At 43.3% G+C, this 15,333-nt stretch overlaps 1 protein-coding gene across 2 annotated transcripts; it reads left to right on the top strand.

Annotated features, from left to right (window-relative positions):
• The first annotated feature begins 978 nt into the window (after window positions 1–978).
• SUMF2 (sulfatase modifying factor 2) lies at window positions 979–11,777 on the top strand. Of its 2 annotated transcripts, XM_005283428.5 has the most exons (9): window positions 979–1,170; window positions 2,797–2,950; window positions 4,363–4,477; window positions 5,407–5,451; window positions 6,604–6,754; window positions 9,169–9,224; window positions 9,802–9,886; window positions 10,503–10,668; window positions 11,555–11,777. In XM_005283428.5, exons 1-9 carry the CDS (start codon window positions 1,086–1,088, stop codon window positions 11,658–11,660), a joined length of 963 nt encoding a protein of 320 aa, XP_005283485.1. In that variant the 5' UTR covers window positions 979–1,085; the 3' UTR covers window positions 11,661–11,777. The 2 variants fall into 2 exon arrangements, with proteins under 2 accessions (XP_005283485.1, XP_042713733.1); XM_042857799.2 differs by lacking the exons at window positions 6,604–6,754; window positions 9,169–9,224 and having other exon boundaries at window positions 989–1,170.
• Window positions 11,778–15,333: the final 3,556 nt, after the last annotated feature.

Raw genomic sequence — 15,333 nt, 5'->3', positions numbered from 1 at the left:
GTGAACAAGGAATACAGTATGAGGCCTACTGAGTAAAAGCAAAGTCCTGAAACAATATCTTATAACACTACAGTCATATATCACTACCTGAGGAATCAGTCTTTGGAGAGTTGAGTTAAAAAGCAAGCTGCTGTAATCCTTGTGTGTGTAAGAGCTCACAAAGAGGCTCTAAAACTGCAAAATTTCCTCTGCAGAAAATCTCAACATATTTCAGTAACAATAGATTCAAGATATTCCTCCATAAAGACTTATCTGCAAGTGGAAACACCATCTAAACACCTCTTGACTGGGGCAGGTAGGGTCACCAGTGCTTTCCCCATTTAAAGGTACATAATATAAGGGCTAGTCACCTTCCTTCCCCCCCCCCCCCCCAAAAAAAAAAAAACTGTTCCAACATCTACACCCTCTGTATGACCGTCCGCCTCGATGGAAGCCCACCATCACATCCCCTGCCTTTTTTTAAAAACAAAAACATTTCCTTTGTTGTAATGATAACCCATGCAAAGCAGTCAAACTGCATACCTGTACAATAGAAATCACAAAGCTGATCATCTGAAAAGTGGTGTCAAGTGCCCAAAATAGGTTCTGGTTTTAGGCTTGCTTTTGAGGGGAGGCAGGGAGAAGGATAAGATATTTTCCCCTCTTTAAATGAGAGGGATCTTAGGTATTCTGGGTAACAATTTTAAGGAAAATGCTTCAGCCAAAAGTGACTGACTTTTGCCTCTTTGCCATTAAATAGCTAGTGCATTAATTTACTGCACCATCAGGAACAATCCTGCACGGGCTGGGTTTTGGTTATGGCTTAAATACGACTTAATGCAACGTCTCTCTCATTTCTCTACTGACTCCATGGGCTAAGTACCCAGCTTCTGTGCTGCCGCTTGTACGCATACTCCTCCCCTTTCATCACTTCCCTGCTTTCGTTTCCATGCAGGGGGAGGCGGGGACTCGTGCTGGGAAGAACTTTGACTGGCCTCCCTTCTAGCCGGAGATCCCGGAAGCATTTCAACCCAGTACACAGCCCTTCTGGGTCACGGGTAGCCTTTCAACCTCCTCCTCCAGTTCATCTCCCGTTCCTGTCCCCAATGCCACCGTGTTCCTCTGCTGGGAGAGTGCAGCTGGCTCTCCTGTTAAGCACCTGTGTGTTAGGGAGCAGCTACAGTCTGCAAGGTGAGTGCATGTGTCCAAGCATGTCTTGCTCCACCTTTCCTTTCCATCTCCTTTACCCTTTACACTCTTTCCTTGCAGCAGAGCTTAATAAGTGCTGCCTGTCCCCACTTAGTCCCCTTCCGTCAGGGGCTGCATTAACCAGAACTCCTTTCAAGGAAGTGTCTTCCCTGACTCTCACCAACCCTAAAATCCTCCCTCCCTGCAAAAGAGACTTGAAATACTGCCTTAAAATGAATCCTCAACTGTGTGAAAACAAGGAAGAAAGGGCCTGTCTGCTCCCTTTTAAATACCTTTGAAGGAACAAGGATCAAACTCTTAAACTTATTCCAACAGTTAGGTGAAATGAGCACTGTAAAAATAGACCAGCACCTCCAACCTTTGGAAAAGTTAGATGAGAACTCCATGCCTTCACTGGCGCTGAAGTGCAAGCTGAAGACAGAATCCTCCTGGATTCCCCATAAAGTTCAGCTCTAGAACTGATGTTTGTTGGGGTGGTCCAGTGGCTGCTCAGTCAGACTGGTACCTAATTCTCAATGACTATTCTGATGCTGGGGAAGCTAGGGGAATTCCCTTCCTACTCATCTTCCCTTCCCGTCCCCATCCCCAAATTTGTTTCCTAGCTGTACATGTCTGGTAACTTCCCCACCCCGATCTATTTTTCCCTTCTCTACCTTTCTGAAGGTTTGCACAGTCATTTCTACATATGTTAACACAGTATTTACCCTGGGTCTGCCCCTCTGGGGAGGGGTTACTCCTTTCAGAGTTTCCCTGGTGAATCCTGGGTCATTTGATGCAAGTGAAAAGTGACAAACCTTGAATACTTTCAAAGGAGATTCCCCTGGTGGCCTGAAATCTTGCATGTAAAAACTGATGAGCGAGACCAGATGCCAGGAGTGAATACTCAAATCTCACAACTCAAAGCGATACTCAGGAATGTCACTTAATAAATTGCCATCAACCAACCCTGCGTCTGATCTAAAGCAATAGATTGAGCTGCAGTTGTCTTCAGTGAACCCTTTGCAGTATAGATTCTCTAATGATTCTTTCACAATAAAACCTCTCTTTACAAAGTCTTTGTGCCTTTACAAGACTTTCATAGGGCAGATCCAGGCTGGGTGGGCGGAGGGCGTTTTGTGCCGCTAGTCTGATTCCTTTAAGTGGTTAATCTGTCCCCATGCAGACGGGCTGTCTTTCAGATATCAGTATCTTTAGCAGCAGTGGTCCTGTAGTGTATTAAGAAAAGAGATTCCAACTCTGCTGCTTTATCCCGTGTGACCTAGAGTGAGTCACTTAGCCTTTCTGCCTCAGTTACTCCAGATGTAAAATGGAGACCACAATACTTATTTGTTTACCTCCTAGAAGAGTAGAGAGAATTAGTGAATGGACTAAATTTTTCTCAGGGATAATTTCATTGATTTCCATGGAGTTACACCAGGAATAAGTTCGGTGTCCTTACTCTGTGCAAAGGACTTTCAAGATATAAAGCACTAAGTGCTAGATATAATTATCAACCCTCTATTATCCCTCTTCCCCAGCATGCAAACATACCTCTAGCAAAGAATGTACGCACTCCAAGATTTTATTGTTACTAATTCATGTTCTGTTGGATCACAACATCTCTCCTAGTTTTTGAAGATGATGGAAACATGGTACGACTGCCTGGCGGGAAGTTCCAAATGGGAACAAATTCACCCGATGGTAAAAATGAAGGGCCTCTCGAGGCGGTGACAGTGAAGTCATTTGCTATTGACAAATATCCTGTTACCAACCGGGATTTCAGGTAAGGCCCACACTTAGCATTTGCTTAGTTTGCAGAGAGTGGATGGCACAGGGTGATGGAGACTTTCACCTGTATGCTATTGGTCTGGGCAGCAACTGAAGCCATCTTTGCTGGGTTTATCTTTGTTGGCAGCCTCAGCAGAGAGGTCAGTGACTGATCATAGAGATTGAACCAATCTACAATGCCTAGAGGTGATCCCACCAGGTCCGAGTGAAGGTACATTGGCAGAGCAGCATGTGAACTTGCACATCTACTGCTGGTGCTGTTCTATGGATTAAGGAAAACCAATTTGAATTTTCAAGGCTGAGAATCTCACCATATTCATGATCACTCAAAATTTCTGGAATATTATAAAATCCTGCTCTGCATCTGTGGATCACTGTAGAAGGATGTTAACATTTTACTTTAGCAGTTTGCAATACAAATGGCTTTTCAAACACTCTGGAAGGCAAATATTTCTGTTGAGAAGACATGATAAACAGAAAACTCACTTGTGGTTATTATATGTTAGTTAGCAAACAGGTCCTTTCCAGCTGTTTGGGGTTTTACATGGGTAACATACCAAAGCATCATATTTTATTTTGTACTGGATTTGTGAATACTTTGCTTTGTTGTTCTGTTCAATATACTGCAGTCAGAGGATGGCTATTCCATTTTCCCATTGAAGTAGGTTACTCTCCATAATGTAGTGTCATAGAAGTTGGGCCATCTAATGACTAGATTCTAGCTGTCCCTCTATTAATACTCAATTGCTTCCTATAATATATTTTATAAGGATTGTACAAAGCACTAGAACATGTATTGGAGGGACTATCCTGCATTGGTGCAGAGATAATTCTGATATCTTAATGAGTCCTTTCTGGGCATGCTGCGAAGCTCATCTTGATTCTCAGCTATTTTGGGAGGCGATAGAACACAGATTGGGCGGGGTTATTCACTGTCCTGGATAATTAAATTTTGGGGACAGATTTGCAATAGTAGCAGTGGATTTAAGTGGTTGCATGTGACTTGTATTCAATGTGAATTTTTGCAAAGTGAACTCACAGCTTAGAATGGGCACTTGGAGTAACTCTGCTGGCTTGGTTGGTTGGTTTGTCTTTTGGGTTGGTTTGTTTTAATAAATCTAAATAAAGAAACTCTAGATTTTTGTTTTTAAATATTAAAAAAAAATTCACATCAGTATAGCAGTTCCATGCAACCAATACAAACGGGGCCAGTTTCATCTCTAAACCTAACTCCATTGAGCTGATGGGATTTACTCCAGCGATGGATTTACACCAGGGGCTCAATAGACTACACATGGTGTGAATAGCTCTTGTAAATTGCATTCACTTTTATCAACTTACTGTGCATGTGATGTTAACCTTGTGGGAGTGCTACCCAGAGACCTATATCTGACCTGTTCACACCAGGGAGTTTGTTCGAGAAAAGAAATATAAAACGGAAGCAGAAGCCTTTGGCTGGAGCTTTGTCTTTGAGGATTTTGTATCCGAAGAGCTGAAAAAAAAAGTGACCCAAAAACTGGAGGTAAAGTCCATTTGGAGTGTGTAGAAGTGACATGAACAATGTGATGGGGTTGATTCACGATGGTGAAAAGAGGGCTGTGGTGTTTGTCCTCAGAACAGAGTGGTGTCGGGATGGTGGAATAAATACAAGCAGAGTCATTCCTGAAAAGTCTACCGTTTATTGTTATGGCCTTATGTGAAGAAAGGAGGCGTTACCTTCAGCTCTAGCCAAGTGCCCAGAAGAAGGGATGCAAGCCTTCGGAAAGCTTAGGCTCCACACCCCAGGGAGTAGGAGGGAATTGGACTCACTGGGGAGTTTTTCACTTTATTTTCTGACCATGTTACCTTATTTGTTTATCTTGCTATAAACATTAACCCCTGAGGGGAAGACCTTGTTGATTGCAATGAGTATATTTTTTTCCTGTTGAATATTACCACCGAGTAACAACTGGTTTAATATTTTGGCTTTTTCCCTGCCTGATTCTGCTCCCATTGAAACCAAGAGCAAAACTCCTGTTGACTCCAATAAGAGCAGGATTGTGCCTTACCTGATTTAAGGCCCCAGTTTGTAGCCTACTTTGGACTCTTTGCAGAGTGTGCAGTAGGATTTGCTAGGCGAGTATGGAGAGAGCAAGGCATCTCCTGATATTTATTCATCAGAACTGAAAACAGGGAAGCCTACATTTTTAAAGGAGTTTTTTAAAGCCTGAATTTTCTTTTTAAAATCAGATGCCCCCTGTACTGTACTTATGAGCTTTATAGAAATGTCTTTAAAATGAACCAGCTGCTCATATCCAGCCACAGAATCTAACCATACCATACCCAACTCAAAAATACTCTGCCTTACTCCGCATGCTGTGAAAGGGGTTAAGCACTGAGAGTCAAGGCTTGGGGATGATTAGATGGCAGAATTGTGTTTTTTTTTAATCTGGTCTCTTTTCTTTTTCTTAGTCTGCCCCTTGGTGGTTGCCGATTGACAATGCATTTTGGCGACAGGTGAGCAGTCCTTCGAAGGAGCGAATTGCAATCCCATAGGGCTTCAGAGACTATCTGCTTATGGGCTGAACTTCAGTGGGGAAAAGAAACGGCATTAATTACAACATTAGCGATTCCACTCACATAAAAGCCGGAAATTGAGAGTTAAGCGCAGAGGCTGTGATTTTCAGAGGAGTCTCCGGGAACTAGATGTTCAAATCTCCCATTGCAATTTACTAGGTGGTGGGTGCCTAATTCCCTTAGGCTCACTTGAAAATCCATAGCAGAGTAACTGGCAAAAGAAGTGGTAATCAGAAGGGCTGATGACCAGCAGTTGAGGGCACTGGCTGCCCTCCCGGCTGTCCACTGTTCTTGTCCATTTTGTTTATATATTTAGGGGGCACTGTGATTAGGGAGTTCTGCCAGCTACCTGGAAGTGATGACGAGCCACAGTTGATCTGCAGACCTGTTTGAGATCATTGTCTAGGGATAAACTCCACTATCAGCCATGCCTTTCTAGCAGAGTAGATAGAACTGGTGTCTGCGTGTTACGCAAGTCTCTGAGGTTCTGTCCTTAACTGAGACAGATGCATATCCTCCAGTCTTTAGTTAGATTGATTTCTACCAAGTAGTCAAAGGCCACGTGCCCTGTACCATGTAGAAAAGGATGCATTTCCAAATCATGCGGAAGTTCAGGGTATGACCTTCTATACATTCACGTGAGGCAGGCTGGGCCAGTATTTCGACCACTAACCTAATACTTGGGTTCAATTCATTCCTCTGCCACAGACTCTTAGCTTAATATTTATCATTTGTACCCTCCCTCCTTCCAGAAAGTTGTCTTGGGCTAATGAAAGTTTTTGGTGTTAAAAAAATGTGTCCCCAGATTTTTCTCACCCCCTCCCAGATTTCAAAGGTGTTGCCACCTTAGCTGACAAGCCATTGAACTATACAAATATCCCACAGGTAGAAGTACCTGAAGTCCAAGATTCTTGTATATTTCAGTGGCCTTACAAATAGGCAGAGCAAAGTGGGTGGTGGATGCTCATGGCAGTATAGATGACGTGTCTAATCATAGGCCTACCAGACTCTGTACTGTTTCCTGTTGTTGGGTTTATTTTACATAAAGTTGTTATGGCTCAGTGAAACCCTGTTAAATGAAATTCTCCTCAGCCAGCAGGTCCAGGATCTGGGATAAAAACCAAGTTGGACTACCCAGTGCTACACGTGAGCTGGAATGATGCACAGGCATATTGCAAGTGGAAAGGGAAGAGACTCCCTACTGAGGCAGAGTGGGAATTTGCTGCAAGGGGAGGACTAGAGAGTATGTAAGAAAAGCTCTTTGAACTGATCTCTTTCAAACCAAACTAAGTCATCAAATAATTATAATTGATTCTATGATGGGATGGCAGGGGCCAGGACTCGATGACCCAGGAGAGGACTTGTATTCCTAAATAATGAAATCCTACCAGACTCAAAGCTCTACCTTCCCCTCTGCTGGGGGTTCTGGTCTCCATAGGGAGATGTGGGTGGAAGTCAGATTAGATGATCTAATGGTCCTTTTTGGCCTTAAAACCCATGACTCTATGAAATAGGTACGTGAATACATTTTGGAGCCATCTCTCTGATTAAAGCTCTGGGGGCCAAATTCTCTTCTCAGTAACGAGAGCTGGGTCTGGCCCTTAACGTTCATGCTTTGCCGTGCATTCCGCCAGGGATAATGGGCAGTCCTGGAGTTGACTACAAAGATGTGCTTTGCCTGAGGGAGCTGGATAGTTGTTCAGTTATGAGGGATGGCCCTGAGAAGTGAACTTAGCTTGATCCTCTTACAAATGAGACATGCACATCAAAGCTTGTGGAACTCACTGCAACAGGATGTCATTGAGGCCACGGGTGAAATCCTGGCCCCGTTGTAGTCAAATGGGAGTTTTGTCACTGACTTCGATGGAGCCCAGACTTTGCCCCAAGAGTTTAGGAAGGTTCACAGAGGGATTGGATGTTTATAGGGATAACAAGAATATCCAGAGTTGTTATAATTAATGCAAAACTTAAAAGAAGAGTTTGTGAAGGGATTTAAAAAACCTCCTGCTGCAAGGTTTAAACCAACCTCTATTTGAGATTGAGAGGTTACCTGCATGTGGGGCAGATGATTTCCCATCTGCCTACGTGGAGTTTCTTGCATCTTCCTTTGGGGCATCTGGTGCTGGCCACTGTCAGAGACCGGATACTGGACCAGGTGGACCCATGGGTCTGATCAAGTCTGTCAATGCCTGTGTTCCCACAGTTTTTTTGTAAGGGAAGAGACATTAGCTCTGACATCCGGGTCAAATACCAGCTCCAAATTTAATGTCCAACCTAAAAATTCCCCCTGCATTTTCAATCAGGTACGATATTCCTCTTCACTTCACAGCAGTATGAAGTCGGCAGTGTCCTACTCCAGAGGCAGCTGCGTTTTAGTGGTGGATGAATTGATCCCCATGTGTAGGTCATGTCTGTAAATCACTATGCGCAGAAGCTGTGATTTTTTTTTTTTTCCCCCAGAGGAGTTTACGGGAACTAGATGTTCAAATCTCCCATTGCAATTTACTAGGCGGTGGGTGCCTAATTCCCTTAGGCTCCTTTGAAAATCCCTGCCAGAATAACTGGCGAAAGGAGTGGTAATCAGAAGGGCTGATGACCAGCAGTTGAGGGCACTGGCTGCCCTCCCGGCTGTGCACTGTGTCCTTTAGAGTTAAAATGATGTTTCTTTTTAAAACCAATGCATGGTTTCCTTTTGAACATAAGAATGTCCATATTGGGCAGACCAATGGTCCATCTAGCCCAGTATCCTGTTTTCCGACAGTGGCTGGTGCTAGATGCTTCAGAGGGAATGAACAGATCAGGGGAATTTATCAAGTGATCTTTCCCCTGTCATCCAGCCCCAGTTTGTGGCAGAGGTTTAAGGACACTCAAAGCATGGGGTTGTGTCCCTGAGTGTCTTGGCTAATAGTCACTTCCTTATTTACTTTCTCCACACCAGTCATGATTTTATAGACCTCTATCATATCTCCCCTTAGTCGTCTCTTTTCTAAGATGAGCAGTCCCAGTCTTTTTAACCTCTCCTCATATGGAAGCTGTTCCAAACCCGTAACCATTTTTGTTGCCCTTTTTCCAATTCTAATATATCTTTTTTTGAGCTGGGGTGACCAAATTGCATACAGTCCTCAAGGTGTTGGCATACTGTGGATTTATATAGTGGCATTATAATATTTTCCGTCTTATCTGTCCCTCTCTTACTGGTTCTTAATATTCTGTTAGCGTTTGTGACTGGTGCTGTACATTGACCAGATGTTTTCAAAGAACTATCCACAATGACTCGGAGCTCAAGAAAGATCTTGAACAGCTAATTTAGACTCCCATCATTTTATGTATAGTTGGGATTATGCTTTCCTGTATGCATCAGTTTGCATTTATCAACATTGAATTTCATCTGCCATTTTGTTGCCCGGTCACCCCGTTTTGTCTGATCCCTTTGGCACTCTTTGCAGTCAGCTTTGGACTTAACTATCTTGAGTAATTTTGTATTGTCTGCAAATTTTGCCATCTCATTGTTTATACCTTTTGCCAGATCATGTATGCGTATGTTGAACAGCACTGGTCCCCGTACATCAGTGAGAAAGGGTAAAGTTGACAGTTCCTATTGGTGTCCTGGTTTGAACAGGAAGGAAATAATTGGTCCCACCTCTTCTTTTTTGACAGGCAGAGTATATCCTTGGGGGAACAAGTTTCAACCAAATCGTACAAATCTCTGGCAGGTAGGGTCTTAATACCATCATGTCTGTGATGGGTTGTCTTGATGGCTTATTAATGAAGAAAAATGTCCTAAAGTGACCTAAGGAAACATTTAGCTAGTAAATCATACTGACTTATCTTCAAGATATTGAACCTCAGCTGGTAGGGCTGTTAGGTCAGTTGTTAAATTTGCCACCATTTTACTCTCTCCCCTCACCTCCAGGATATAGAATTTAAAGGTAATATTTATCCATAAATATTTAATATTTAACCAGAATAAATAAATAAATTGACGCCTTGCAAAGTGTCAATCTCACCCAACTCTCTACGGCGGAAGCAGAATCCAGATTCCTCAACATTTGCGGCTGTTGAGGTTCAGAGTTTCATGGGGGAGGGATCTCCCTCTTTAGCACTTTGAGCTATTGCTTGGTCATATTGAAGTATCTTCACATTATGTAATTTACGACTGTTAGACAGTTTCCGTTATTTTAAGTATGACGAGGTTCTGTAAAATGCAAGCCCTTTTGCTCCTTTCTATGCCATCCTGGGTGAGGGTTTTGTTTTTTTTTTCCCTCAAAGTAAAATCCTCTCTTCACACAGGGAGTCTTCCCAAAGGTCGATACGGCAGAAGATGGTTACCATGGTGTTTCCCCAGTGAATGCATTCTCTCCTCAGAACAACTATGGTATGGGCTAGTAGGCACCTTTGCCCCAATTTGCAAATGAATTCTTTTGTTAATTTCAATTTAGAAATAATAAATTAAAGTCTCAAGATTATAGCGGTAATTTAAAACCTAAACTGACACTGAGTTTCTTGGCATCTAGATACGATGATGCTGGGCACATTGAGATTTCTGAATGCTATTTAAATTGGCTGATGTTGACATGATACATTTTAAGGCAACAAGCACGACATTGCGTGCAATGATTTATAATAATGATACTTGATCACTTTTTGCCCTTCTGTAATGCCTTTCATCTGAGAATCTCAAAGCACTTTATTAATATTCTCTAATTAAGCTTCACAATGCCCTTTTGAGGGTAAGCAAGCATTATTACCCCACTAAATAGATGGTCACAGTGAAGTTTAGTGATCTGCCCAATGTCACGGTGAGTGTGTATTAGAGCTGGAAATACAACCCAGAGCTTCTGATTCCTGGTTACCTGCTCTAGCCATTAGACCATCCTCTTCTGATGGCATCTTAAACAACCCTCACTGCACCAAAGTGCTTCCAAAAGGGCTTTGTATTGACAGCGTATGTGTCCTCCTATGGAACCTGACGAGCAATTTCTGTATCTCAGGGCTCTATGACCTGTTAGGAAACACCTGGGAATGGACTGCATCAGAGTATCAACCTCCTGGACCCATGTCAAGGCAGCGTGCTCAGAAAATGCACGTCTTGCGAGGTGCATCTTGGATTGACACAGTAGATGGATCGGCCAATCACAAAGCTCGTGTTACTACTAGGTAGGTTTACTTACTGTTGTGGCCAAGTGCTATTTTGCACCACATTGGGGGGCTTATAGTAACTTAACCTTTACTACATAGATTTATTTCAAATGATTTGCTATTTTATTTTTGCTATTTAATAATTATTTACTTTTAACTAATGTGAAGACTTTATTATTATTATTAATAAATCCCCAAACACTTCTCAAATTCTCTATGGACAGCAGCCAACTCTGGAATGAAGGCTGGATGTCAGCTAGTATATAACACCCAATACAACAGTGTGAGAAGGAAGGGAAAATAACATAAGGATAGAATTATAACAATCAAGTGTAATTAATGTTGGGAAATAATGTTCATCTGTTTTAAATCATACAGACAAACTCATTTTTGTCATCGATTTATGTAAATTACATAATTTCTAAATAATGAAATTGCTTTGCCTTCCTTCTCCATATTAATTGTCAGAAGATATCACTTAAAAAGCCCGGTGGAGGAACTGCATCACTTATCAGTCCCTTTGCAGCAATTCTATACGTTAAGGGCCATATTTTTCCAAATGCTCTGCTCCATTTAGACCCCTAATTTAAAGGGCCAGTTTTTTTTTCATTAGCGCAGTATGTTGATGGTTGAGTTATTCTGAAAGTCTGGCCACTTACTTAGCTGGCCACTTACTTAGCTGGCTCTTTGAAAATGGCCCCATGTTTCAGTATCACTTTAGGCTTGGATGCCTTTCCGGAAGATGTGCTTTAGTCAAAGACAGGTTTAGTCAAAGACAGTGGGCTCAAAACAGGGCTAACTATGGCCTGTGTCATTGAGGGGGTCAGATTAGAGGATCTAATGGTCCCTCCTGGCCTTAAAATCTATGACTGAATCTACATAGGAGGTTTTTGTCCTTTCCTAGGATGGGTAACACACCGGACTCCGCCTCGGATAACCTGGGTTTCCGCTGTGCTGCCCACATCCCGAGTCAGAAAACGAGGAAAACGGAGAGTAAAAAAGAGCTGTGATGACATCACATATCGGAATGGTCCGGAGACATTTTCTCCTGTGGAGATGCCGGCGATTTCCTGCAGCTGTGTTGGATTGAAGTTTGGCCAATTTTAAAAATAAACATTTGCTACTAATGTTCAGTGTCAGAGTGGAGGGTTTAGACATTGAGGGTGGTTTTGTCCTGTTGTCTCCATTCTTTTTGACTTTTAAAGAAGATGTTGCTGCTCTCTCCCCGTGGGCCCAGTCCTGCAAACACGTACACACGTGAGTAGTCCCAGGGAGACGGATGAGGCTGCCCATGAGTCAACTCTTGCAGCCTTTGCTTAGGCTCTTACATGGCTAAAATTCCCTTTGGAAAAAAACTGGGAGTTTTGCTTGAATAAGGAGTGCAGGACTTGGCTCCATAGGAGTAAGAACTACTTGTGTGAGTAAGGGTTGCAATTGTTCCTGCTGGTGACCGAGAGAGACAGGTGTGGGCTGAGTCAGAAACTCCTGAGTTCTAATCCCAGCTCTGACTCAGACACACTTTACATTTGCTACACTACACTCTCTTCCCCCTATAATTCTCCATGGTCACAGCTCCACCTGCACCAGTGTACACTAACCACTGGTGTTTCAATCACGGCTCTGAGCACTGTTCCACAACACAGTGTCTAGAATCACAGAAATGTAGGGTTGGAAGGGACCTTGAGATCATCTAGTCCAGCCCCCAGCACTGAGGCAGGACCAAGTAAACTTAGACCATCCCTGACCAGTCTTTGTCCAACCTGTTCTTAAAAACTTCCACCACCTCCCTTGGAAGCCTGTTTTGAGAGCTTCACTGTTCTTAGGGTTAGAAAGTTGTATTCACAGTAAATAACCTAAATGTCCCAGGCCCGTGCTAATGACTAGCCTCCACAAACATTCCCAGGGTTGCTATCATCACCCATGCTGCAGTGATGGGAAATTTTAGGAAGCAAGTGCATTGTAGACACAGCCCAGAAGACCTGAGGCTGTCACTTGTGGCCAGATTGTCAAAGATGCAGATGGCATCTAATGGGATTTTTCAGAAACACCCAGGCATCTGATACCTGTTGATTTAATTCCCATTTTAAAATCAAACTTCCATTGGTTTAAAGGCACCTATCTCCATCTCTAAGTGCCTAAATACCTCTGACAATCTGCCCCTTAACCTCAGCTCTACCTCAGTTTCCCCACCTTGAAAATAGGGATAATAAAACATAGTTACCTCACAGGGATAGTGGGAGGATGAATTACTTAGTGTCTGTAAAGCGTTTGAATATAAATGCTAAGTATTAAGGCTGAGATTTACAAAAGGGGGTGAGCTAACGGCATTAGACGTCTAACTCCCATTAGGTGCCCAACTCCCACTGGCTGCCAATGCCTTAGGCCCCTTTGCAAATTCCAGCCTAATACTATGTTGCTTGATAGTAAGAATACAATAGGCACCAGCTTAACAATGCAACGTCCCACCAGCTAAATAAAATGAAGCCTATTTATTGACATGTAAACAGTTTACAAAACCATGTACAGAGGCACTGATCAAATAGACATAAATAAACTGAAGCCCTTGACCATTTTGAGCAATGTGAGGTCTGTGTATTAGCCCTATATCTTTTAAAATGTCTCCTAAATACACATGCAGTATACAGGTCACCGTTAGCTGCAATGTGCATTTTCCGTCACTCAAGGGCTGTTTAAAAACTCAGCCATAAAATGAATTGCTACTCTTCAACATAGTGCATTAAAGCTTTGGAAACAAAACATCTGTCACACTTAAGGCGTCATTTATAGATTGACTGGTTATAATAGTAGTAACTAAGGCTGGCAGGGATAATGGAATCTGTTGGCTAGGAAGAGTGCTATGTGAGATGCTAGTCACCCTTCAGAATATGCCCCATCCATGATGGAAGGAGTCAATCGAGTCCATTAAGATGAAGGCTCTGATTGCTGTTTCACACGTTTTTGCCGTTTGGGGGGTTTGGACAGGTCCACTTTTTCCGACTGACACAAATTTGAGGGTGGTGGTTTTGTCACAGCTTCTCTCTTTATTTTCAGGGTTTGGTGGACAAGCAGGCAGGGAAGGTTTCCTCAACTTGTATTAAAGGCTGAGTTATAAACTGCCAATTGTACTACAGCCTGGGGGGTGGGGGGAGAAAGACATTTTTTCTTAATAGAGTAGAAAAGGTGTTAGCCCCAAAGCTAAATGAAGCGAGAGCTCAGTGGATAATACCTAGCCTTTATACAGCACTTTTCATCAGTCGCTCTCAAAGCACCTTACAAGCGAGGTCAGTATCATTAGCCTCATTTTACAGATGACAAAACAGGCAGTGAACACTCATCTTTGCAGTGTGGCACCCAAACCAGGGTATTCGTGCCCTGAAAGACTTGATTTTCGAAAGTGATGTGGGATAAGCCACCTTACCTTAAGGTTCTGCCGGTGAAGGCTGGGCCCACAAGCTTGGAAACGTGGGTCTCTGATAGCAACATCCGCCTTGTAAAAACAAAGCTTGACCAGCTTCTTCGTGTGGTTTTTAACCTCAGTCAATTGAATGTAACTGGTTAGTATTTTGCAAGCGTCCCATTGGTGGATCTGCTTTCCACACCCCTGTCCCCTTTCCTCCTTGCCTCTCACCTTCACTCCTCCTCTCCCTGAACTTGCTGACATCACTGATTTATTTTTTACCCAGCTCCCCATCTAATTTAGATTCCCTCCAGCTGCTGTGACCCCACTGCTTACCTTGGCTTGATGGTGTTAGATTGTGCCCCAAACTCATTATCTTTGCCTTTACCTTGCCTCTAACAATTCAACGGCCAATCTACAGTCGTCACAGAACAGGTCGTGCCCACTACCAAATGAAAGTGAGGCTTTGAAACCTCAGGCTGGTCTGGGCCAGACACCGAAGCCCCAATCCGGCAAGTTGCTTCCCAAGGGTGATCCTCTGCGCCCACGTGGAGTTCCACTGACTGCACTGGGGCAGGTGCAAAGGTTTGCCTAGGTGTAAACAGGACGGCACCAGCAAGAGTGACATGAGCCTGATCGTAGCAAACAGCAATAACAGAAAATATTGCCATCACTGCAGGCGAGGATTTCCCACAGGTGTGAGGGTGCTCGCTCGCATCCTTCTGTTACCACAGCTCGGGGGAGCATGGCCCATCCTGCCAATGAAAGGGCGTGGTTCCTATAGGAGAAGCACTAAGTGTATTCTATTGTTCTTGCATCCTCTATTGGTTCCCTCTGCATTAGAGAGAAGACAGCTGGAGCTGTACCCGAATGCCACAGCTAGGCTTTTGCTTGGGCCCCCATCTTTATTCTTTTTCAAAAGTGCCTCATCTTGGTGACCAATTTTGTGCCTGAAATTCATTCCAGGCCCCTCCTCCCCCAAAAACCCATTCCGGTGGAATTAATTTGGGGCACAAATGCTGGCGTTTAAGATGTTCACCTGCCTGATCTGAGGGTATATTTACACACACTGTTAATTACAGCTGCAAAATTAGAGGCCACTTCTAAAAAAAACAGGCCCTTAAATGTCATTTTGTAGGAAAGTTGAATATCGGCCTGGCAAGGCCAAAGCACGGAGGCCTTACACAGGCAAAACTCATTGAAGTTGGATGGGGCTCTGCAGGGGTTTGTGCACGTGGCGTCTTTTGAAGGCCAAATAAGGATGTCAGGGTTTGGCGCACCCTGGG

The sequence above is a fragment of the Chrysemys picta genome, chromosome 19 (genome assembly GCF_011386835.1).
Source record: "Chrysemys picta bellii isolate R12L10 chromosome 19, ASM1138683v2, whole genome shotgun sequence".
In the NCBI taxonomy this organism is placed as follows: Eukaryota; Metazoa; Chordata; order Testudines; family Emydidae; genus Chrysemys; species Chrysemys picta.
The sequence above is the reverse complement of the archived record's forward strand: the minus strand, read 5'-3'. Positions and strand labels throughout refer to the sequence as shown.